The sequence below is a fragment of the Geotrypetes seraphini genome, chromosome 19, assembly GCF_902459505.1.
Source record: "Geotrypetes seraphini chromosome 19, aGeoSer1.1, whole genome shotgun sequence".
Lineage (NCBI taxonomy): Eukaryota > Metazoa > Chordata > Amphibia > Gymnophiona > Dermophiidae > Geotrypetes > Geotrypetes seraphini.
This window is the reverse complement of record NC_047102.1, coordinates 35587981-35612956: the sequence shown is the minus strand read 5'-3', so window position 1 is coordinate 35612956 and position 24976 is coordinate 35587981. Positions and strand designations below refer to the sequence as shown.

At 42.6% G+C, this 24976-nt stretch overlaps 1 protein-coding gene across 3 annotated transcripts in view; it reads left to right on the top strand.

Annotated features, from left to right (window-relative positions):
* The first annotated feature begins 1242 nt into the window (after window positions 1-1242).
* The window catches only part of TH (tyrosine hydroxylase), a 57453-nt gene continuing 33719 nt past the window's right edge, over window positions 1243-24976 (top strand). For all 3 annotated transcript variants that reach the window (XR_004537541.1, XM_033927858.1, XM_033927859.1), the window contains exons 1-2: window positions 1243-1366; window positions 17425-17643. Coding sequence is in view for 2 of the 3 variants with exons in the window: in XM_033927858.1 (XP_033783749.1) it covers window positions 1277-1366; window positions 17425-17643 (309 nt within the window). In the remaining variant the exon portion in view is untranslated. The remainder of the gene's footprint in view (window positions 1367-17424; window positions 17644-24976) is intronic.

Here is a 24976-nt window from a genome sequence, read left to right as displayed (position 1 = left end):
CTAAACCCGCGCTACGTGGCTAGAACTAATGCCAGCTCAATGCTGGCGTTAGCGTCTAGCGCGCATGACGATTTAGCGTGCGCTATTCTGCATGTTAATGCCCTAACGCGGCTTAGTCTCCCCATACCTTCCATTGATTCTCTGGGTTGTTTATATTTTGCTTTGTTTTGGGGTTTTTTTTTTTTTGCTTCTTGTCTCTCCTTTCCCCCCTCATTGTCGCAATCCGCTTAGATTCCTTGATGACACAAGTGGGCTATAAATGGTGAGAACAGCATAGCGTAGAATAGAACGATTTGCCAAAGTAGAACATGGCCATCCCTTTCAGGAAAAGGGTTAAATGCTTTGCACATAAAGCCTAAAATGGTTAAAATGATGAGAAAAAGGAATAATAGAAACTAATACGTCAAATACCGAAAATTTAAAAAATAAAGACGATTCTAGGATTCGGGTAACGATCAGTGTTTATATCTTTGACTATTCTTGCTCTCTCTCTGTCTTTTGAGGAAGGGGTAAAACGTGGATCGAAAACCTTACGTCCTTAAAAATCTGTTTCCTCTTGAGGGGGGGATGGGGTTTGGGGGGGACTGTTTTTGGAGGGGATGCCTTGTTCATTTAGGTGCCCTGGGGTCATCAAAGTCCAGACCCTGGGGGAATTTGGTCTGTGGTTTTTCTTATTCATGCCCTTGCATTCCTCTCCATTGGGGGGGGGGGGGGGGAAGGGGAGGGAGACTTGCAGGAAGGGGGGAACAAAGGGGGTCGGGGTTTGTGGGTGGTTATAACTGAGGCATGTTTTTGTCATGATGTACTTTCTTATGCGGATTTTTTCACCCATGTTCATTATGTTCCATAACTTGTTGTTTTCTTCGCTTCTGATGGTTTTTCATGTCAATAAAAATTGTTTACAATCTAAAAAAACCCCAAAATCGGTTTCCCCTTTCCTGATTCTCTTCCCTTTCTCCTGCTAGCTGTCTTTCTCATCCTTGTCTGTACCACTAAACTCTCAGTCCATGCTTATACACACCATACACGAAACCGTTTTGGCAAAAGCAGAGTCTGCCAGTTGCAACAGGATGAGAAGCGATCGCCTGATCGGTCCAGGAGTGGTTTTCTCTTCGCCCACCCCTTCTCACCCCCCATGCCTAAGGCTGGGCTCAGGGGGGGGGGGGGGGATGAACGACTTTGACGTCAGAGGCGTCCTATAAAATCGTTGACGGCAGAGGCTCGCTCACAGCAGGAGCCGGCGCAAACTAAGGCGAGACCTAAAGTTAGTCTCGGGATGCCAACTCCCAACCCTTCCAGCTCCGCGGGCAAAAGCTTCCGCAGAGCCGTGTCCGAGCTGGACTCCAAGCAAGCCGAGGCCATCATGGTAAGAGAACTCATGACAGGGCAGGGCGAGGAAGCAGTCAGACACAAGACTAAAAGCTGACTTTTTTTGTTCTCTGTTCATAAAAACGACAAAAAAAAACAAAATCGACCAGATTTGGGTGGTGGTGGAGTCTAATACAGAAAAATACGTCTTATACTCGGGGATCAGTCGGAAACAGGTTTTGCTTGATTCTTGCATGCAGGTTTAAAGTTTCCGAAGGCTGTAGCTCTAACCCTGCCACTTCCTCTCGTGGCTAGTTCTGTTATCAGCTTCTTTAGGATTCGGAGTTTTGAGCTTGGGGAATGTTAGGTCTGACATGTCGTATCGGGAGTTCCAAAGGCTCCCGGCGATTTCTTTCCAAAAGAGACTCCCGATGCAACTTTAGTCATCTAATGATGGGGTGAGTGGAGGGCTCACAAGGGTTAAACTCGGGCAATCAGTGACGAGCAAACTTTGAAGAAGGGGAAAGCAGCCACGAATGGCTTGACGAACTAGATAACGGGTGTCGTTTTGCTGTTGCCCATCAAGTCCGGCGATTTCCGTTGTGAAGTCGGAATTCTTCTCTCTTCCCCACAGTGCACCCTGGAGCCAGCCCAGAATATAACTTCAGATAGTCCAATATATATTAGAAACAGAATTCCTCGAAGGGGGGGGGGGTATAAATATTGCAGGTTTACTCTTTCATTGCAATTGTTTTACTTTGATATCATCTATTCTCCATTGGAATGATCTTCCTTTATCCAACGTCAACATAGGCGCAAAAACATCCTTAACCAAACTCTTGCCCATGGTCTGTTGCATTGAATAGGACAGACAGGTTTTCTTATTTCATTGTTATTAGGGATATTAACAATAATTTTGATTGCCTCTGTTTGCTATCCTACCTTACACAACAGTTCGTGCTCGCCTTGTCCCCTACTTTAAGAGTGAAGTTCACTACTGTCAGGGTTTGTCCCACCTAAGTCGTTTGAAGATATTGACAGTTCATAAGGTACCAGGGTCTCTGTTCACTTAGGCTGTTGGGTTTTCGGAAGAGTTGCAGAGCAGACTTTAGTAAAAGTAGCAACAGCTTAGGAAGTGTATAGTTATAGCATATAACAGAGTGGAAACTTTCCCATTGCTCCCATGGCCGACTGCAGAAGGGTGTGGTGACACGTGTCTCAGTTCCAATTCAGCAGGTATGTAAGGTGAGGGGGGTGGGGTTTAGATGTGTTCAAATTTCTAGATATGTTTGGGAGTGCATACACTTCTCCCTCCGTATTCGCTGTGATAGGGGATTAACAGAACCGCAAATATAGAAAAAACACAAATAACTTTTTCATATGTTATTCGCTGTTTTCTGTTAAAAACCATCGTGAATATGGTGAAACCGCGAGTAACATGGTGGGAGACCTGGTCTGTTCCTGAAGGAGAGGCAAAACACGGTGAAGAAAGTGCCGGGAATTGGCGATGTTTCTCTGTAAATGCTTGGAATCAGCGATTTTGCTATGCAAGCTGACGTAATTGGGGGGGGGGGGGGGAGAGAAGCCAGCAAGCTAAAAACCACAAATAATTGAAACGACCAATGCTGAAACCATGAATACGGAGGGAGAAGTGTACATGTAAATTCATGTGCACGAATGTATGTGTATACTGTATGTGTGTATGAGTTTGTGAATATGTATTGGTGTATATGTGTGGGTGGGCAGGAGGGGGATGGAAGAGGCACACGTTTTCCTCCCCCGTTCCACTCTCTGCTCTCTCCCCTCCTCCTTTACATCCCTCACTTTCCTCTTCCCACCCTCTCTCCCCTCCTTTTTTTCCTGCACTTTTTCCTTCCCTCCCTGCACGCTACACCCACTCCTTTCCCTCCCATTTCCCGTTCAATTGTATATCACTTGCTCTTCCTCTTTGAATGACAGGTACACTCTTCCTGCATCCTTCTACTATGTCCAAATAAAGGACTCAAATTCTCTGAAATGCACCTAAAACACCCCACAGGTAGCACGGTGGGTCTGGTGCCAAAAGCAGAGGAGAGAGCCACGTAAGGGTTAAAGCGGAAACCATCCACATGCAGGGCTGATTCTTCCAAAAGCTCAAACAATTTAGACCTAGCAAAGGAAGATATGAAACCTTCGAGTGAATCCCTTTAATGCACTCAGATAGAATCGTACTAGGAAATCAAATCACTGGAAGGCAGCAATATATTCACCGTGATATTTTTGTGCCAGGCTAACAATTAGAATTTCACTTTTCTAGGGTTCCGCGGAGTCACTGAGGGGCTGATTTTATAAAGGGCGTCTAAAGTTATGCGCCTAACTTAATTTGCAAAATACCCTTAATAGGCTCAATAATTGCTAAAAAAAAAAAAAAACCAACCCCAATTTAATTAAGTACTAGGCGCCTATCTGATTCTATAAAAGATAGACGTCTATTGCTTGGTGCTTATTGGCTCATAACTCCTAAATGGGCGTTTCTATGGGCGGAGCATGACTTATGCTCCGCTAAGCATGATTCTCTAAAAACGTTGGCGCCTGAAATGTAGGCCTTTCAATCCTCGCCTACATTTCAGGCGCCTAAGTTTTCACATATGCGCTGCTAGCCACGATTCTGTAAACGATGCCTAGGTGAGATTGACATGCTGCCAGGGCTGATTTAGGCATTGTTTATAGAATTAGCCCTTTAGTTTAGAAAAATGAAGGGTCTAATAGTGAAAATCACTTGTCCGTATAGTGGCAGCTGCTATGTGGGCAAATGCCCTATTTGTGAAAATAGAGAATGCCGTTGAACTTTCGTACAGTCTGCTCCAGCAACCATTCTTCCTAACGATGTAGTGCAGGAGTGTCCAGTACAGCGCCAGCTTAACCATTGGATCAGGTGATGGGCACCAGTAATTAAGGGTGCCAAATACCTCATGTGATCTTCTTCTGCCATGTCCTGCCTCCTCTGATGTAATTTCCTGTGGGTGGGACATGGCAGAGGGAAGACCCAGGGACTGGCCAAAAGCAGCCTGTCATGCTGCTGCCCCCCAGTGACCTACATAAACTTTATATAACAGTGGGGGCTTAAGAGAGGTGAGGGGAAAATGCTGGACCTACAGTGAGGGGGATCAGAGGAGATAGAAAGAGACTGGACAGGGAATAAGATGCCGGAACAAGGGAGGGAGAGATGCTGAACCTGCATGGTGGCAGGAGGGAATGAGGGAGGGGGAGCTGGAAGTGATACGAGGGGGGGAGGGGCACTGCCAAAGCAAGTTGGCTCAGGATGCGAACCGCCAACAAGGAGAGGGCAGTGGGAGAGGCAGGAGAGAGCAGCCGGAGCGCCGCGAGTGCAGGAAATCACTCGCGGTACGCTCCGACCACCTCTTCCTGAACTCAGTCAAGCTTTATCCAATCAGGAGCTCTTTGACACACAGCTCCTGAATGAATAAGGCCCGACTTAGTGCAGGAAGAGGTGGTCGGAGCATACCGCGAGTGATTTCCTGCACTCGCAGCGCTCCGGCTGCTTTCTTGCTGCCCTCTCCCGCTACCCTCTTCAGGCTCCTCCATGAAAAACCGTATTCGTGGTTTTTCGAGATTCGCGGGGGTTCCTGGAACGGAACCCCCGTGAATATCGGGGGAGTACTGTATCTGCAAACCATCATGATAAGAAACAGCGATCGCCATTCATTAATAGAAAAGTACATATAAATTAAATTCAATATCTGTTAATCTACATATCAAGGCATGAACAATGTATGTCTACATTTTAAAAATGAATATGAAAAATTTTATTACAAACAAGTGGGAAATGAACCAAAATATAATACAAATTATTAAAAATATCTAAAATATACAAAGATTCAAACATAAATTTATTCTGTGTATATCCTTGTTAGAAACAGAAGTGTTTGTATGCAATACCTGCACTTGCAATGTTTTCCGGTAAGCCTAATTTAACCTCAAACAGCATTATGATGTCACAGAGGTGACCTCTTGAGTTTCATCTTGGCACCAGCAGAGATAAGGCAGTAAGATGTCTGAGCATCTTAGAAACAAAGAAGTTGTTTCCACACACAGACTGGGCTGCTGACTTATCTGTTTATCTTTATGTGGATATTAAGCTGTGCTATCAATTTAAGTAGAATGCTATATATGTGCTCTTACAAGTAAATGGATAAATTGTCCATTTATACTGGGACAGCTGTTTATGCCGTCTTACTTAAATAGATTAAATTTAACTAGTTACGAGAGGGGTGCTGAAAAGTTCTCAGCCCAGCCAAGAAGAGAATGACATGGATATGGTTCAATCAATGCTCTGAAACAATGTCAAAATATAGAATTTTGTTTTTGCAAATTGGCACTTAACGAAATAAGATAACGCTCTTTTCAGCTACAGTGACAAAATAACGCTCAGAATTTAGGAAGTTGCTCGGTTGGGTGAGAACTTTTCAGCACCCCCTCGTATGTAATAAAAGTGAGCCAAGTCAAGCCATAGTGACATCACTGATGAGGTTGCCTCTTATTGGTGGAATGAGGCATTATGATGTCACAATACCAGCTCTGCTTCTCAGAGGCTGAAACTTTTCACACTTCGAGGGGGGGTGCTGGAAGGTTCTCAGCCCAACCACGAAGAGAATAACATGGATACGATTCGCAAAATGCTATTACATATAAACCTCGCACAAACTTAGGAAGGAAAGTACCCGCTGAACCAATCAACGATCTGAAACAATATCAAAACTTAATGAAACAAGATAACATTCTTTTCAGCTACAGTGGCAAAATAACGCTCAGAATTTAGGAAGTTGCTCGGTTGGGCTGAGAACCTTTCAGCACCCTCTCATATAGGACAACCAAGCCATTGTGACATCACTGATGAGGTTGGCTCTTATTGGTGGAATGAGGCATTATGACATCACAATCTCAGCTCTGGTTACCAGACACGGAAAGTCTTCACACTATGAGGTGGTGCTGAAAAGTTTCTCAGCCCAAACAAGAAAAGAATGACGTGGATATGGTTCGATCAGTGATCCAAAACAAGGGTGGGCAACTGCGGTCCTCGAGGGCCAGAATCCAGTCAGGTTTTCAGGATTTTCCCAATGACTATGCATTGAAAGCAGTAGATGCAAATAGATCTCATGCGTATTCATTGGGGAAATCCTGAAAACCCGACTGGATTCCGGCCCTCGAGGACCGCAGTTGCCCACCCCTGGTCTAAAACAATGTCAAAACATAGAATTTTGTTTTTGCAAATTGGCACTTAACGAAATAAGATCACACTCTTTTCAGCTACAGTGGCAAAATAACGCTCAGAATTTAGGAAGTTGCTCGGTTGGGCTGAGAACTTTTCAGCACCCCCTCATAGTTGCTGAATATCATCACTGTCTATTTAATCTCTTACGTATTGCCTGCAAGCTAATGAAGCCGTGTACATTTGGGTACAGGAGACATTTTACCATCACTGTTTAAGTTTGTTTCTGAGGCAATAGAGAATTACTAAACCTGTGCTTCCTGCAGGTTAAAATCCACTATTGTGGGGCATGCACAGGCATCCAGCAATAGTTTAGTGTTTGGCACATGCTACCCACATGCTAAAACATAGGAAAAAAACCAACTTAGCACTGGGGGGCCTGTTTCAGGGTGAAAAGTAACTGCATCACTGTGTGTTAACCCAGTGGTTCCCAACCCTGTCCTGGAGGACCACCAGGCCAGTCGGGTTTTTGGGGATCGCCCTAATGAATATGCATGGGGCAGATTTGCATGCCTGCCACCTCCATCATATGCAAATCTCTCTCGTGCATATTCATCAGGGCGATCCCCAAAACCCGACTGGCCTGGTGGTCCTCCAGGACAGGGTTGGGAACCACCGGGTTAACCGATTAGTTAGCATGGGAGCCCTTGCCACCTAGGAAATGGGTGTCTGTAAGGACTCCCATTATAGTGGCCACATGCCATTAGGAAATGGCCATTAATGGAAGAAAGAGGAAATGGGACCATTTACAGTCATCTAAAAGTGGATTTTAATGCAGCTTAGTAAAGGGCCCCTAAGTGATTTGACCACAGATGTAATTCCCTCTTCCTACTTCTACGTCTTCCTATCCTATTTTAAACTGTATTTATTTCCTCTTACCTCTTATAATCGCGGTTAGTCCATAATGTCCATGTGTACATTTACATTGTCTTGTTAATGACCAATGTTTGTATACCTCCATATTTAAAAAATTTTATTATTGTAAAACCATTTAGAAATCTGATAAAAGGAATAACAAATTTTAATGAAACTTGGATACGGAGCCGTGGCGAGATCGGAACCAGACTCCCCTTGGGTTTCAGCCCGCTACTTCTGCACGCCTATCGGGTTCCGTTTAAGCCCCATCTCCAGACAGCCTTGTACCCATATAGCTTTTAACTAGACTTTGAGAAGTTCTGGCAAAAGTTGAGCGTTGAAGGGACCAACATTTTCATCCCTAATTATCCATTCACTTAACTTTGAAGTTAAGTGCATAAATCGTTTTGGATACTGGCTTCCAAGTATTTATTTTAAAAACCACTTTCCAACAGAAAACAAATTAGTGTAAAAACATGGAAACTCATTTTCAGTGAGAGTTATGCATTAATCCATTTTTGTCAACATTTAGAGCTGGTCACCTTGAAACTTTTGTCCAGGTTTCTCTAGTTAGTACTGCACGACTATTAATGTTGTTTTTGTTCTGTTAATCAGTTTGTCTGTTTGCATCATTTTCCTTGATATGAAAACCGCCTCATAGACTTGGAAAAGGGCTGTACTTAAATGAGTTAGTTCACAGTTCAGTTTGATGAACTGTATTTCAATGGCAGACATCTAAGTAGTTTACAGAGTAAATAAAATATAGACGGGTTGAAGACAAAATGACAAGCCTGATAAGAAGGGAGAAATGGGGGCAGGGAGTACAAAGGATAGCAAGATTATTTAATCATGGTTTGAAAATTTGTGGACACAAAGAGGTCAGACAGGGAGGGAAAAATAGGGACCGAGGATAGCTATCCCACGGAAGAGAAGCAGGTAAGGTAATCAGCAATCATTAGGGAAATCTTGAGAGAAAAAAGTCTTCAGTGAGGTTTTAAACTTCCAGAAGGACAGGTTTATTTAAAATTTGTTAAATCACCTATACTTGGTTTGTAGGCGGCTTACAATTAAAAATCGTGGTAGCTTTACAATAATTAATATATTTATGGACGATAAATAACATAAACAGACTTACTTGTACAAGAAGATAAGAGGGGAGAACTACATTTTTGATAGGAGAGAGACATTTAAGGATAAAACAAAAGGGAAGGGTAAAAAAAAGAAACTCTCTCTTCTACGAAACCGCGCTAGCGTTTTTTTAGCGCAGAGAACCATGCTGAATGGCCTGCGCCGCTCCCAGCACTCGCTGAGTTCCTATGAGCGTCGGGAGCAGCGCGGGCCATTCAGCGCGGCTCCCTGCGCTAGAAACTGCTAGCGCAGTTTCAAGGGGGAAAATGTTTCTGCTCTGCTTAAAAGAAAGATATTAATAAAATTAAAATGAGATCTATCATCCTGATAAGGACGGTTAGAGGTTATAGGCATCTTTAAATAAAAATGTCAAGAGGAAGGTTATTCCAAAGACTAGGAGTCAAGATACTGAAACAAGAATGGAGGTGTCTACTTTCCTTTACAGAATACTAGTTTAACAGTGAAAAAATGTTCCTATAAGTTAGATGCGAGTACTCGCACCAGCTATATAACTGACGTGTTCCTATAATTTCAGTGATATGCCCGTAACTCATAGTATTTCCTAAGTTGTGCATGTGTGAGAACTGCCCACACTCCAATTTTGGGTGTGCTTTCTTATGAAATGCATGCTAGGTGCATATTTGGACAGAATATTGGTATTTGACCATTGTGGAATCCATTGTGGAATCTATAAAAAATTAAATAAACACTAGCTTGTGCTCTGAATTAACAATCGTTTATTAATATATCGATATAAGAGGACATACTCATCTTAAATGTAGACAAGACGTGTTCTAAATTCTGGTCTGAAGCCAGTCCTTATATAGTGAATTTGGCTTCTTAAACACAGAGAAAACACATGAACACATAAAAATAGATTCGTTATTACAGGTGCATACAGTAAGTTCGTTTACTTCTCCATAATACTCTCCTTCACCCCTTGACCATCTGGAGGCCTAGCGTTTATTAGGGTTATAAATTGGTAACTACCCAAGATGCAAGTGACTTCTTATGTTTTTCCAGAAGGGCAGTGAGATGCAGATTCAGCAAAGAGGTCATACATAGTGCATGTGGTCAGTTATCTTACTAGTTCCCTTTGGGGCAACTACAATGCTGTAGCAATTTATAATACTGTCCCCTAATGATTCTCCAATCTTTCCAGGGGCTGTGAGCCTGTGTCTTCAGCACCTCCAGTCCCAGCTGATTCCTAGAATGAATCCCAATTCAACACTCTCAATTGAACTGTGAAACCTCTTAATCACAACAGGAAAGATTTAACTTCCACCTTTTTCAGTAGTAGGTGAGCTGATATTGCGGAAGGGTTGCCTCTTTGCAGATGACACGCCGGATGGTGTGAATAACATGAAGAAAGACCTGGCGAAGCTTGAAGAATGGTCTGCAATTTGGCAGCTAAAACTTAATGCTAAGAAATGCAAGGTCATGCATTTGGGCTGCAAAAACCCGAGGGAACGGTACAGTTTAGGAGGTGAAGAACTTAGGTGCACGACAGAAGAGCGGGACTTGGGTGTGATTGTATGTGATGATCTTAAGGTGGCCAAACAGGTTGAAAAGGAGATGGTGAAAGCTAGAAGGTTGCATAGGGAGAGGGATGGCCAGTAGGAAAAAGGAGGTATTGAGACCTCATTTAGAATATTGTATACAATTCTGGAGGCCACACCTTCAAAAAGATATAAAAAGGATGGAATTGATCCAGAGAAAGGCTATTAAATGGCATGCGGTCTTCATCATAAGGCGTATGGGGATACACTTAAAGATCTCAATCTGTATACTTTGGAGGAAAGGCGGGAGAGGGGAGATATGACAGAGACGTTTAAATACCTACGTAATATAAATGTGCATGAGTCGAGTCTCTTTCATTTGAAAGGAAACTGCAATGAGAGGGCATAGGATGAAGTTAAGAGGTGATAGTCTGCGGAGTAATCTGAGGAAATACTTTTTTCCCAGAAAGGGTGGTAGATGCGTGGAACGGTCTCCCAGAAGAGGTGGCGGAAACAGAGACTGTGTCTGAATTTAAGAAGGCCTGCGATAGGCACGTGGGATCTCTCAGCGAGAGAAAGCGATAATGCTTACTGTGGATGGGCAGACTAGATGGGCCATTTGGCCTTTATCTGGCGTCATGTTTCTACACTCAGGCACTGTATGTATTTTAACCCCCCTGATTCTGCTAGGTGATGCCTAATGGTGCCGAAGTGGTGATAGGCCCCGGTAGACATTAAAACCTTAGGTGCACTCCCATTTGTGTCAGGATTTTCTTGGCCTAAGTTAAGTGCCTAAGTCACACCATGCCCAGAATCCACCTCTAACCAGGCCTACTTTCTGGTAGGCACCTCAGAATGAAGAGAACAAGAGGGCACTCGCTAAAGTTAGAAGGGAAAAGATTCCGTGCAAGCGTAAGGAAGGTCTTCTTCATCCAGAGAATGGTAGAAATCTGGAATGCTCTTCCGGAGGTTGTTTAGGGGAAAGCACCCTTCGGGGATTCAAGACAAGGTTGGATAAGTTCCTACTGGAACAGAACATACACAAGTAAGGCTAGACTCAAATAGGGCGCTGGTCTTTGACCTAAGGGCTGTCGCGTGAGCGGACTGCTGGGCACGATGGACCACTGGTCTGACCCAGCAGCAGCAAATCTTATGTTCTTATGCCTACCTCGAAGTTTTAGGTGCCTACCAGCTAATTAATTTTTTTAAACTGTTTTAAAATTACCTTTCAGTGGTATGTTCAATTATCGGTGCAGATTAAGTTTAATTAACACCCCCTTTTACAACCGCGTAGCATGGTTTTTAGTGCCAGCTGCGGCAGTAACAGCGCTGACGCTCATAGGAATTCTATGAGCAATGGAGCTACTAGCGCCGTGGCTGGCGCTAAAAACCCCCATTTTTCTAGAAAGGGTGGATGGGTAAATAATTAAATTAGGTGCATAAATCGGCTAAGTGTACCAGTCTAGGTGCCTAACTTTAGGCACCTAGATCGATAAGCTTTTATTGAATCAAGGCTTATAATCTAAGTTTGAACTTGAGGCAATGAAAGCTGAAGTAATTTGCTTAAGATCACAAGGAATAGCTGTAGGATATTATTGAAGGTACTTCTATGAGGCTGTTACAGCGTAAGATTTTAACCTCTTTGGGCTAGATTCACTAACGTCAGCGATCGCTGCTAACCGACCCGATTCATTAAACAGCCCACTGTGTCTTTACCCCTTGATCGCCCATTTTCCAGTCCAGCCATACAAATTAGTAAAGCCCCATGCCTACTCCCTCCTGCCATAAAGGACCTCCCCCCTCTGCCCCCAAAGAAAAAGCCAGGAGAGATGCCCACTCCCTCCTGTCCCCGAAGGTGCTTGCCTGCTCCCCGAAAAAAATCAGCAGGAGGGATGCCCACTCCTTGCTCCGAAGGCACCCACGCTCCCCCTAAAAAATGGCAGGAGGGATGCCCACTCCCTCCTATCCGCAAATACCTTCCCCCTCACCCCCAAAGAAAATGGTAGGAGGAATGCCCACTCCCTCCTGCCACCGGAGGCCCCCCTCCCCATCCCACGTCCCTTTGACTTTGGGAGCACCTCCTGCTCCAGCTCTTCTTCAATGACACTGGGCCTTAGGCCTTCCCCGGTGCATCATGTGATACACGGGGAAGGGACTAAGGCCCTGATTGTCTGAAACGCTTGGGCTCCTCCTTTGGAGGGGCCTGAGGCATCTGAGCCAATCAGGGACTTCCTTAGGAAGGAGCCTAAGTCCCTGATTGGCCATTTGTTTTGGCCAATCAGGGACTTCCTGATATTTGTGGGGCAGGAGGGAGTGGAAATCCATCCCGTCATTTTTTTCATGCGGCGGGGGCACCTTCAGGGCAGAAGGGAGTGGGCATCCCTCCTGCCATATTTTTGGGGTTCGGGGGAGGGGATGGTGGCTCAGAAATGCTAGCCGGGGGGGGGGGGAGGGGGCTTTTTAATGGAACAGATGGTGTACAGAACTTCTGTCCCATTAAAAAAACAGCAGTGACAAGAGGCTGCTTTCCCTGTCACTACTGTTAGGGCTCTGCATTGTGTCAATCCCTCACTGAGTGACTGAGTCGGTGGGTTTGCGTGCAAATGATTTGCACCTCCGTGCAAGTCATTTGCACGCAAACTTAATAGTGAATCAATCGCTGTTGGGAAATCGGCCAGAGAGAATTGGCCAACAGTGATTGAGTCGCTATTGTTAGTGAATCTAGGGCTTTAAAATGAAGAAACACAGTTTTATCACTGCATAGTGTGAATAAATAGGAAACATCAAGGCAGATTATTATGGAGCTGTCTGGTGTCCTGCAGCTTCACTCTTCGCTTGTGGGTAGGTCACTTGATCTCATCCATGTGGGATTATGATGGGCTTCCAAATCAGGTTTGTTTAATTTCTTGGTCAAAGTCTGTTCAAATTGATCTCACGTGCCGCAGAAGAACCCGAGAAAAATCCAACATCGTTTTTCTCTTTTAGTTGAGTTACCCAACTACGGTAAATAGAATTCTAATTGTGGAAATGGTGATCACTTGAGGAAGAAAATAACACAGCTTAGTCTTCCTCTGGTATGTTAACTCTGCACCACAGTAGGCATAAGAATCCACGATTGGCACCTGCGCTATTTCGTTATTAAATCACTTGACCTCTTTGGCATGCTCTCCTTAACTTTCTTTTCTCTTTTCCCTCCATTCTGGGTCAAAACGTACCACTCCAGAGGTAGCATCATGAATTTGAAAAATACATAGAGGAGTATAAATTCTTGTTATCAGATGGACACTGTAAAAGATTGGAATCTATCTCACAAACACAGCTGTGCTAGGCAAACAGCCTCCTCTCTCATCATTAGCATGTAAATGACACAATAGGGCAGGAAGGGGAAAGAGTCCTAATTAAAAAAAAAAAAAAACCCAACAAAACTTTAACGCACTCATTGCTGTAAATAATGTTTTTAAGTGGCAAAAAAAGGATGTTTTACTACTTGGGATCTAGCTAGGTACTTGGGTCATAAGAACATAAGAACTGCCATCTCCGGATCAGACCTTCGGTCCATCAAGTCCGGTGATCCGCACACGCGGAGGCCCTGCCAGGTGTACACCTGTCGTAATTTATAGTCCACCATATCCTTATATGCCTCTCTTAAGGAGATATGCATCTAGTTTGCTCTTGAAGCCTAGGACGGTCTTGGGTTGGCCACTGTTAAAAACATGATACTGGGCTTGATGGACCTTCGGTCTGTCCCAATATGACAATTCTTATGTTCTTAAGTAATTTAATACAGCCACAGTGCAAAACATGTGCGTTTTTAATAATATTACCCTTCACGTGTGCTTCAAACTAAGTTTTACTTCATGTTATAAAGCTGGAATTAGTAGACCAGGGAATCTTTCTCTTGATTTATTTGTGCATGGATGTGCTAACTGATTCTAAATGAGCCACAGCTATTAAAACCAATTTAGGAAAAAAAAAGGAAAGCAAATAACGCATGAGGCATCTGCGCCCGGAGGAGGCCGCAAGGTGTGGCTGGGCTTCAGAGTTGCAATGCTGTCTCTCCTAATCAAATCAGCAGCACTTCAGATTCATTTGAAATGGTTATCTCTGCTAATAGCAGCAGGGAAAGGACAGAGAGGTGAACAGGAAAGTCTAATGTTAGAAGAATGATGTCTCTGGCCTGAGAAGCCATCAGCTTCAGATCTATTTCATGCCTGATGTTAGGGATATGCACAGACAAAAAAAAACACTTGGTTCATTTTTGAGGCTTTATTTTTTTGCATTGTTTCAGACATATCTTAATTTTTTTTAACTTATAAAAAATGTAATGCACATTAGAACCTTTTTTCCCCCCCCCATATATTTTATTGAATAACCAGGTTTTCAGATGTTTACGGAAGAGTTGGAGGGAGCTCAGATTCCTAAGAGGGGAGGTAAGGTTGTTCCAGAGCTCAGTGATTCTAAAAGGGAGGGAGGAACCTAGTTTTCCTACAAGGGAGACGCCTTTTAGAGAGGGAAAGGAGAGTTTCAGTTTTTGGGTGGATCTGGTGGTAGTCTCCTATCCAGGTACCAGCTTGGCCCAACCCTGCTTAGCTTCCAGTAGTAAGAGCGGGCCTACTCAAGAGCAGCCAGGCCGTGGACAACTGCATAAAATTCAGTCCGTAAGCCTGGAAATTCAATGCCGGAGCTCGGATGTAGCCGGCCTTGAATTTCTAGTCTGAATATTGACCCTCACACGTTCATTTATAAATGTCCATCTCTATCTGGTATTATTGAAGACCACTTCACTAGATTCCACTGACAATCTTACAAGTTCATCTCATCTGTTAGTGGCAGCACTGCTGCTATTCCAGCACTGAACCCTATACATACTCCTCCTTTGCACCACTATTTTAACCTACCACACCATCTGCTAGACCGCCAATGAAACCTGGACATACATTTGCCAGTGACCTGTAAATAGCCTATGTAATTCATGCTTCAACTGAACTGAATTTATTTATTTAAAAATGTATATACCACCTAAAAACCCCAGGCGGTTTACAATCAAAATACAAAGAAATTAAAAACAATACATCACATAGTCAATAAAAGCTGTCCTGCCGACTTCCCTTCTGACCAGTCTTATTTGACTCACATAGACGCATCAACAAATGACTGTCTGCAAACGTTTATCGCTAATCTTGCATAAACGCAGCTGACCTGGCGATGAAGTCCAAAATTTCACTCCTGCTATTGAAAAACAGATAATTCCCAACCCCTCTCTCTCTCCATTGATAGTCTCATACCATTTTTAGATCTTAATTCCCTCCCTGGACAAACCTTGAATACAAAAACCTGATGAACTACTGATAGCACTTTATACTGCACTCTTTGCTGTATAGGAAGCCAATGCAGCTGATTCAAAAATCGGCATTATATGGGCCATCCGTGAAGCACCCATGATCGGTCTTACAGCAGAGTTCATCAAAAGCTGCAACGCCGTACTCTTTGTTTTCACCAAACCTAGATGCAATACGTTACAATAATGTAACCTACGTACCTAATACCAACTTTTGCACCACAGTGCGAAAATTGTGTGGCTTCTGCTTTAGACCACTAGCTTCAAAACAATATTAAAACAGGCATGGAGCCACGATCTTCATGGCATCAGTTTCCTGTTCTGGGGCACAGGACTGGCAGAGCTGACAGCATGTGAATGAAGACTGTACCCCTGTGACTGTTTTGTTGCTGCCGGTCTGGAGAAGCAGCAACTGTATCAGGGGTAACAGAAGATGCCGAGGGTACAGGAGAGACAAAAGATGGAGGGTGGGGGGAGAGGCACCTAGTCTATGAAGGAATGGAGCGTCCATGTTTCTGACCACATTGCTGCCACATGACTTAAAGGCGGAGCACTGCACTGTGTGTGGACGAACTAACCAGCGTTGTAACGGGGAGTTGAGGTCAGTGCTAGGCGGGCCTCCATCCTCATTACTGTACCCAGCTGAGTGGTTCTCTGGAGTGGTCAAAATGATAATTGCCTAAATTGAAAATAAAAACCAAAACATTAGGTTCAAAAAATAAAGCTTTTTATTCAGTCCCAGTCCCAGGGACATGCGAGCAAAAAAAACAACAAAAAACTCTGGATGTTATCACCTCACATCCAGCCAGTTCAAGTTCATGAAATCAGAGTCGCAAAATAGAATTCACTTTATTAGTTTCAAAACACAGTTCGTAATACAACTTCACAAATATCAATTCTTTCCTAGATTCTTTATAAGCAATTCCCATAATTCTGGATTCTTTATGTAGTCTTTGCATCGTTTACTTTTGTTTGAGATTTGGGAGGTTAGGCGAACTCGTCTTTTTATGGAAGTTTGGGATCCATATATTCAAAACCTTTCACCTAGAGTAAGAAGTTTAATTCTCAATGATTTACGCTGAAGCTAAGGTTGTTTAAATTACATTCCCAGTTCTTTATTTTTGTCAGCTTTCATCCAGGGAGGGGGAATTGATTATGGGATGGAAGGGAGGAAATGGGGGAATTGGGGTTTATTATATAAAATGGTTGAAGGAATGGTAGAATTTTATATAATATATGGATTAGAATTTTAACGTTTGTGAATTATTTATTATTTGTAAAGAATATCTTGTAATATTTTTACTGTCACCATTGCTCTTCGTCTTGGTTCTTGAACCATTACTGTTGGCCATTAAATAGGAACCTATGATTGAAGGAATACCTTGTGGTTCTGAAATTTATAAATTAAATGAGACTAGGTCATGAAACATCAAACTGGTATAAAATATCTGTTCAGCTGGAGCAGCGGAAACAAAATATAGTTAGTTAAAAAGATATATGGTCCCTTGAATTGACTGTGTCAATATCTGATGATCAATGGAAATTTATTCTTCTGAAGTACCTCAGATGCTGTCAGTCTGCTTCCATGAAACTCAGACGAGTTATATGGACTCTTGATAAATTAAATAAGATCAGTACTGATAAACTCCACTTTATGCTGGTCATGTGAACGTGAAAAGGGACAGCAAGTATGGAGTCATGTTCAATAGTATTACATATGATAATGTCTTTTTATCAATGTATCATTGCTGGGTATGAAAACTCAAGATTTATAGCTATACCACCAAGAATTTGCTCCATTAAGCAAAATGAATTGCAAATTTTAAGAAAAACGGAGCTTTATGCAATCAGTGGCTTTGAGCAACTCCAAGATGGGCTTTATAAAATGTTTTAAAATTATTTTCTGATCAAGCACAATCAGATTCATGGGGAAAACTTCAAGTCTTTGGAGGAAGGGTAGGCCGCAGGGGTGGAATCAGAGGCAGATTAACGAGAACTAATCATTTCCTCCCTTGTTATCTTCACAGTCGCCACGGTTCATAGGGAGAAGACAAAGCCTCATTGAAGATGCCCGGAAGGAGCGGGAAGCTGCTGTGGCAGCGGCAGCAGTGGCAGCAGCTGAGGCCAGTGATGTCATGGACAGTATTGTGTTTGAAGAGAAGAATGGGAAGGCCATGGTGAATCTGGTCTTTACACTGAAAAATACCAAGTCATCCTCCTTATCTCGCACGCTCAAAGTATTTGAGGTGAGGGTCTTGTGCTTTTACTCCTGTGCTTTCATTTATTTTATGTGTCACCTTGTGTACTTGCACATAAGGATATATGAAGGCAAAAACACTGCAAATGTGTGGTGAAGTATCTTGGGTTTAAATATATGTTTTTGGAACCTCAACAGTTGAGAATCTTCGTAGATATGAAAAAGATCACGAGAGGAATAGTCAACTAAGGAATGAATAGATATTGGCTCAATTGTTCTCTATCATTAGCCTTTCTTTTAATGATTTCTTTTTTTCCTACATGACCCCTCTGATAAAATTATGGTCTAAGGAGGATTACTGTGTATGTTTTCTTATTCCTTTCTCATTGTGAAGAAAGTGTGGAATTTTTTTTCCCCCTTGATTTATTGTTTCTTCCATGTTTTTGAATCAAGAGTGAATCTTGCAAATTTTTGTTTAAAAAGATAAATAAATAATTATTTTTTTAAGTAGATCTGTTTTCTATAGTTTATTTCCAGAGATAATATTTTCCTTATGGACTTTTCCTCCAAGAATTTGTCCAATCCATTTTTGAATCGCACTATTTGCTCATGTTGATCACGTCCTCCCGCAACAGATTCCACAGTTTACAAGGTGCTTCATTAAACAAATAAAAATCTACACTTTATTTTCATTCTGCTGGCCATTAGTTTCAGGGAGTGTTCTTTTGTTTTTGTGTTGTTTGACATTCCATCCCACTCATCAATTTATACATTTCTATCACTTCCTATATCAGTCTTCTTTTCTTCAAGCTGCAAAATCTTAGCCCATTTAACATCTCTTCAGAAGGAAACTGTTCCATTACCTTTAGAATTTTGTTGGTCTTCTCTGAACCACTTCTAGTTGAGATGGGGAAACCTGAAACGCATACAGTACTCAAGGTGTAGACAAACCAAGGACCTATACAGAGGCATAAAAATATTATCAGTTTTATTCTCTATCCCTTTTCAGATAATTCCTAACATTCTATATGCTTTTTTTTTTTTTTAAAGCAGGCATAGAAGGCCATTTATATGACGTCCTAATCCGAGTTTGGACGTTTTGTGGAACACGCACAAAAATCCAGCACCAAATGGCCATTTTCAAAACTGCAAGATATCTATCTTGTTTTTTTCAAAAATGGATATTTCTGCTCACTGTGTCTATCGTTTTGAACCAGTTATGAAAAAAAAAAACTCCCCACATCCAAAAGAAAAACGCACAAAACAAGACACTGGGATGTAGGACAAACTAGAATTATTAGTAGACTGACCACACAGACATCTCAGCAGAGCAGTGGGGCACCTTATTGGGCCACTGTACTGAACTTTACATAAAAAGGTCCAGGTGCACATCTCTCCATAACCCCCTTATATTATATGGTGAGCCTCCAAAAACCACCCAAAACCTACTGCTCCCAAGTGTACACCACACCAGTCGCCCTTTTGCCTGCAGGTGTCACCTATATGTGGGTTCAGTGGGATATGGGTGGATTGTGGAAGTCTAACAGATTCCAAAGAGAGAGCCCAAAAAGGCCTCAACGACAATAGAAGCACAGCACAACGGAGGAGTCGTGAAGATGATATGTCAATAATTCAGCCACGGTTATACAGTTCAAAGTACACTTTATTGGTAGTAGCACTGCGAAGATCGAAGACTCAACACCAACAGTGTTTCAGAATCAATACCTTTAGCAAGAGTTCCAAAGGATGGTTTCTTTATCACTTGAATAGTGCATTAAACACAGGTGAATGTTTGAAACGAGCAGAGCCAAAAAAACTGGTGACCAAAGAAAGGCTAATGGTCATGATAAATCATCCTTCGAGACTCTTGATAAAGGTATTGATTCCGAAACACTGTCGGTGTCGAGTCTTCACAGTGTTACTACCAATAAAGTGTACTTTGAACTGTATACCTGTGGTGGTTGAACTATTGACATCTCATCCTCATGACTCCTCCATTGGGCAGTCTCACACCCATAAGTGTAGTAGTTAGAGTGGGATATGGACCTGAGTCTCCATCTCAATGGTTTATTACACTGAACATGAGGCTACTCCAGGAACCTGATTGCGGCTGTACTAGGATTGGCCATAACATTTGAACCTATCATACGGGCAAGTATATACTGTTTCATTCACATCTTTGGGGGTTGGTGGTAATCACTGCATTGATACTTAAACATGTGCACTGCCCTATACACCCCAAAACCCTTTTTTACTCGCATATAAGTGGCTCTTGCAGCCATAAGGGCTATTGGGGTGTTAGATAAGCAGGTCTAGGGGATTCTGGAGGTGGTTTGGGGGGTTCACCGTAACCTATAAGGGAGCTGTAGGGAGGAGAAGACATGGCACCCTTTTTGTGAAGTTAACAGCAGTGCCCTGTAAGGTACCCCACTATTTAGGTGGCATGTCTGGGTGTGCAGACCCCTCCCATATCTAACAGGGCTTGTTCTAAGCGTTCTGGACTTGGACGGAAAGTTGGATGGAAATGTGGTATAAAGATGGATGATTTAGCAGCTTGGACGATCAGATCAGCAGGACGTATAATTAGACGATTTTCGAAATGAAAAAAAATGTTGGACGTATCTTTCGAAAATGTGTCTTAAGCTGTTTTTTACTTTGGACGACTTGCGAGATGGACGTAAACGGACTTAGACGTCCCTTTCGATTATGCCCCTCCACGAATCCAGTAGCTTCCAAGTGGAGGTGTTGTCACTTGCACACGGAAATGGCAATTTCACAACTTCCACATGCAGGTGGAACCATTTTCACATGCAATTTTGTACATTTCACAAGCCCCCCCAATGTATAAATGTTGCCGATTAAAGTGATGCCACAATTTTAATTTGGTTTCATTTTGGAGGTGGGATTAATGAGGACGACTCCTTTAATCTGTCATGTGATCCCTAGCTGAAACTAAGGCCCTCTTATTACAGTGCGCTAAGCATTTAGCACGCGACTGGCGTACGCTAAATCAACATGTGCGCTAATTGCTAACACATCCATAGGATAACATGCATGCATTAGCGTTTAGTGCATGTTTAGCGTGCACTAAAAAGCATAGCGCACCTTAGTAAAAGAGGGGGTAACTTTTGAAAAACCAACGTGTGCCACTGAACTAGTGTAAAACCTAACACGAACATTTTTTCTGTACATATTTGTCCCCTTTATAAAATGGGAATTTATGGTAGATCCAAGAAAAAGTCTCTGCCTATTTGGTCGACATTGCTGTGTGGATGTCCTGTCGCCATCTGAAATGAAACATGTCCAAAACTGAGCTGCTCCACTTTCTTCCTAAATCCTCTGCTCCTCTCCCTCCTTTCTCGTCTCTGCAAATAATACCGTCATCGTTTCAGTCTCCTCTGCTTGCAGCCATGGAGTCGTCTTCGATTCCAACCTCTCATTTTCTACGCACATCCAACAAACTGCTAATGCCTGTCACTTCTACCTCTACAACATCACCAACATTCACCCCTGCCTCTCTGAGCACACTACCCGGACCCTTGTCCACACTCTTATAACGTCACACTTAGATTACTGTAATCTACTTCTAACTGGTCTCCCACAGTGCCACCTCCCCCCATGCAATTTGAGCAAAACTCTGCTACACGACTCCTCTTCTACCAACCTCGCTACACTCATGTCACCCCTTTCCTTAAATCACTTCACAGATTCCCTATCTGCCTTTACATACAGTTTAAGCTCCTATGCAAGTGTATTCATTCTGCTGCCCCTCAATATCTCGCCTCTCTTCTCTTTCTTCCAGAGAACTCTTAACTGTACCTTTCTCCCCCATTGCCAATTCCAGACTTCATTCCTTTCATCTATGCCCAGAATAAACTACCTGAGTTTGTCTGCCAAGCCCCTTCCCTTGTTTAAAAGCAGACTGAAACCCCACCTTTTTGATATAGACTTCAATCCATAACCCTGCTCCCCACTTCCCCCAGTCCCAGGGCAGGAGCAATCTCCAGTCATTCTTTCCTGAGGTTCACATATACCCACACATGCTGTGTAGATCACAACGTGGAAGGCGCATGGTTCAATTTCTATGTCATATCTATTGCTCCCTGGGTCAGCTGGAGATAGGGATGCTTTGGAAGCAGTACTTGTAGCCTCTGGGTGAGGAAATCATGGTCTCTGCAGGAATGCCTAGAGCTGGAATCTTGGTCTGTGTAACACTACTCTAGCATCCCCACACTGTCCACTGTGCCACAGCCACTATAGGGAAGACAGTGGATGAGGAATGCCTCCCTTGCACAGCCCTAGACTTGCAGAAGCCCTAGATTCAGGGCCCATGATTGCAGGCTCCTAGACTGTTGCTGTAATGACATGCTTAGGTATGTTATTGATGAGGAGGAGGTGTGAAAACAGTGAAGGGGTGACAGAAGGATATACTCCCAAAGCAAAATCAATTATCTTGAGTTTGCAACAAAAGCATGACATATCCTGTCTGTAGATCCTTCATCTCCTTTCTCTGTGTGGACCTTGGCTATAACTCGGTGTTTGCACAGCCCCAGCTCATGGCTCATATCACAATGCAGCACTGGCGTCATCAGTGACACAGTTAGTTCTGTGCCTTGTCTTTCTGGACAGGCATGAATTTTGTGATTAACATGAAGGAATTAAAGATTCTTTGATGGCTCCGAAGCCTGTTATTGACAAAGTAAGAATTAACCAAGGATGACGAGCATGAGTTTTTGAGACCTAATGCTTTCCTTCTGAAGGGGGCCACGTTGACTTAGTTTCGATATTCAGCTGCACTTAGCCAGGTAGGAGTAGCCTCTCACTGTGCCCACGCCCAGATATTCATAATGCCACTGAAAATTCTTATTGACGACCTTGGCACTATCTAGGTTGAAAATCAGAATTTATCTCGGTATTGTTAGGTGCCATTGTCTTGTGTTCGAGTCCTAGCGACTTGATGAATTACAGATCTAAAAAGAAATCAGTTTTGTGCTAGTCCGGTAAGGTCCTCCAGCATCATCCAGATTGTTATTTTCAACGTGTCCAGCCACCTGATTGCAGGTCACCCTCTTCGCCCGGTTCCTTTGATCTTCCCAAACACGATGCCCTTCTCCAATGATCTTTCTCTTCTGATGGTGTGACCAAAATAAATAACAACCCAAAAAGGAGAAATATAGTAAAGATCCCTAAGTTAATTGCATTGTTTAAAAAATTTTGTGGAGAAAAAAAAAAAAAAAGAGACCTCAGAAAAATTGCCCACATATTTCAGCACACAATGCCCCACATTAAGGGCTAATCACAGTCATTGGTCTCTGTAACCCCCCCTCCCCCCATACACACACAAAATTACTGTAAATCACAAATTATCCATCGTCATGTAATGATATACTGATGCAAGTTTCCTCTTCTTAAACAAAGGGATACTAAGGACATTATACAAAATACCAAAAAGCAAAAGCAATTCAGAACACTTGTTCAATAAACATAAAATTTAAAAAAAACAGAAAAAATAAAAAAATAAAGCAGAGGCATAAGATAATATCAATACTAAGAAGTTAAGCCAGACCCAACTGCAGCCCTGTTTAGCAATGAAGCTATCTCAAGGGCCCTGGCATACAAAATTTCTCCCCAGCACACACGTTCCGATTAAGCAACAGCAAAAAAAAAAAAAAAATGTCCCATGAAAGGCTTATCAGCTTGTTCTGAAACCAGTGTGTTAAATCTTCTAGTTCAAACTCTTGCCGGTATCACCTGTCATTGTGAATCATGAGACGCCACGTGATCCCGCAGCGTTGTCACGCACAATCAAAATAAGATTGTCATAACTTCAGCATTTGGGCTTCAAGTGACACAGCCCAGAATCGATATCGGTGGAACCTGATATCCATGTATGGCATGGCACGAATGCCTGGGTACAACTTTATATGCTAAGGGCAGTATTTTAAAGCAATGCTAGCCACAGAGTTTAAATATCAATGGAATGTATTTCTCTCCTTGCATTGAGGATGAAAAATAATGAAATCTCTGATTTCTGGAGGTAAAATGACATTTCATCTGTAGAAAAGTTCTATTATTGCCCATCTAATCAATAACGTTATGCCATAGCCACAGCAGGGGTAGCATCGGGCTTCAAAATTTTAATTGAGTTGGAAACCACAGGAGCAGAAAGGAAAGTCACAGGCTTCACCCCCCTCCCCCTCCCCCCAAAAAAAAATTATATCACAACCTCGAAATCCATTCACTGGGTAAAAATTTATTTATTAAAAAATTTATATACCGCATATAACTAAATCCCAGCTTACACACACTTGTAAGAGTCTCTCTTGATGTGAGAATCATACAGAAAAATATACGTCCTGAAACAATAGGCATGGACTGAAGATGTCTACTGCCTGAGTTAATGCTGTTCCTTCTTGCTAGGCCTTTTGTGTGAACACATCCCAGGCGCTGTGCAAAGGCTTGTCAGATGGCGAATGTGAGGCGCTATCTGAAACCAGAGGATCATACCTCCAGCTCCCTCTGCTCATGCACAGGAAGGCTATGAGAAGAGACGTCCGGAATGACATTTACATGTTGAAGGCTGTGTCTGCTTAACACAATCAAGCTGTCAAAATAGAGCTTAATCTTTTCATTATGCCAGGATGGTGCAACAGGGAACTTGAAAGATAAATTAGAAAGCTGGAGTTTTAAATTGAATTCATTGGTGACGGCGTCTGTTCCATCTTGCATTTCTAATCGTGTAACAATCAAATACTGAAGAGCTAGAGGATTCTAGTAGGCTTAAGCCTGCCTGGATTGTTGCCCTGTTTCCTGTGGGAGTAAAAGGGGTTACACTTTTCCTCTTTCTTATAGCAGGAAAATCAATGAAGGAAACAAAGCTATTTTATGGACTGTCTGGTGATCCCTCCCTGACTGTCTTGTACTCCATGAGTAAGAATGTGCTGTTCCCCTTGGAATTGAGAGGGCCAAAGACCCTGAATTTGCTTCCTCCTGTGGCTGTTCATTTTCTTTCTTTTTTTAAATTTATATCACATATATGTGTGTGTATGTATATATGTATGTATATGTATACTGTCTCATTTCTAGAAACCATTTTCCCCTGGTTTGTGTTATTTTCGAGACATCTGGAAACATGGAAATATTGCTATTAAAAAAAAAAAAATCACCTCTTTCAGCCTAAAGAAGAGCCTAGAAAGTGATTCTTTGTCCTGGTGAAAAACAAAAATAACCAGAAGTGTCGAGCGACTTATAACTTCGTCCCCAGAAGTTTCCAGAATTCTTGTTATGTTCAATGGACTAGGGGAATCAGGTTGAGCCGTGAGAACTGAAGCTACTTTTTTCTTTGAGATCAAAGGGAAATATATTTTTTGAAGAGGAGGAAG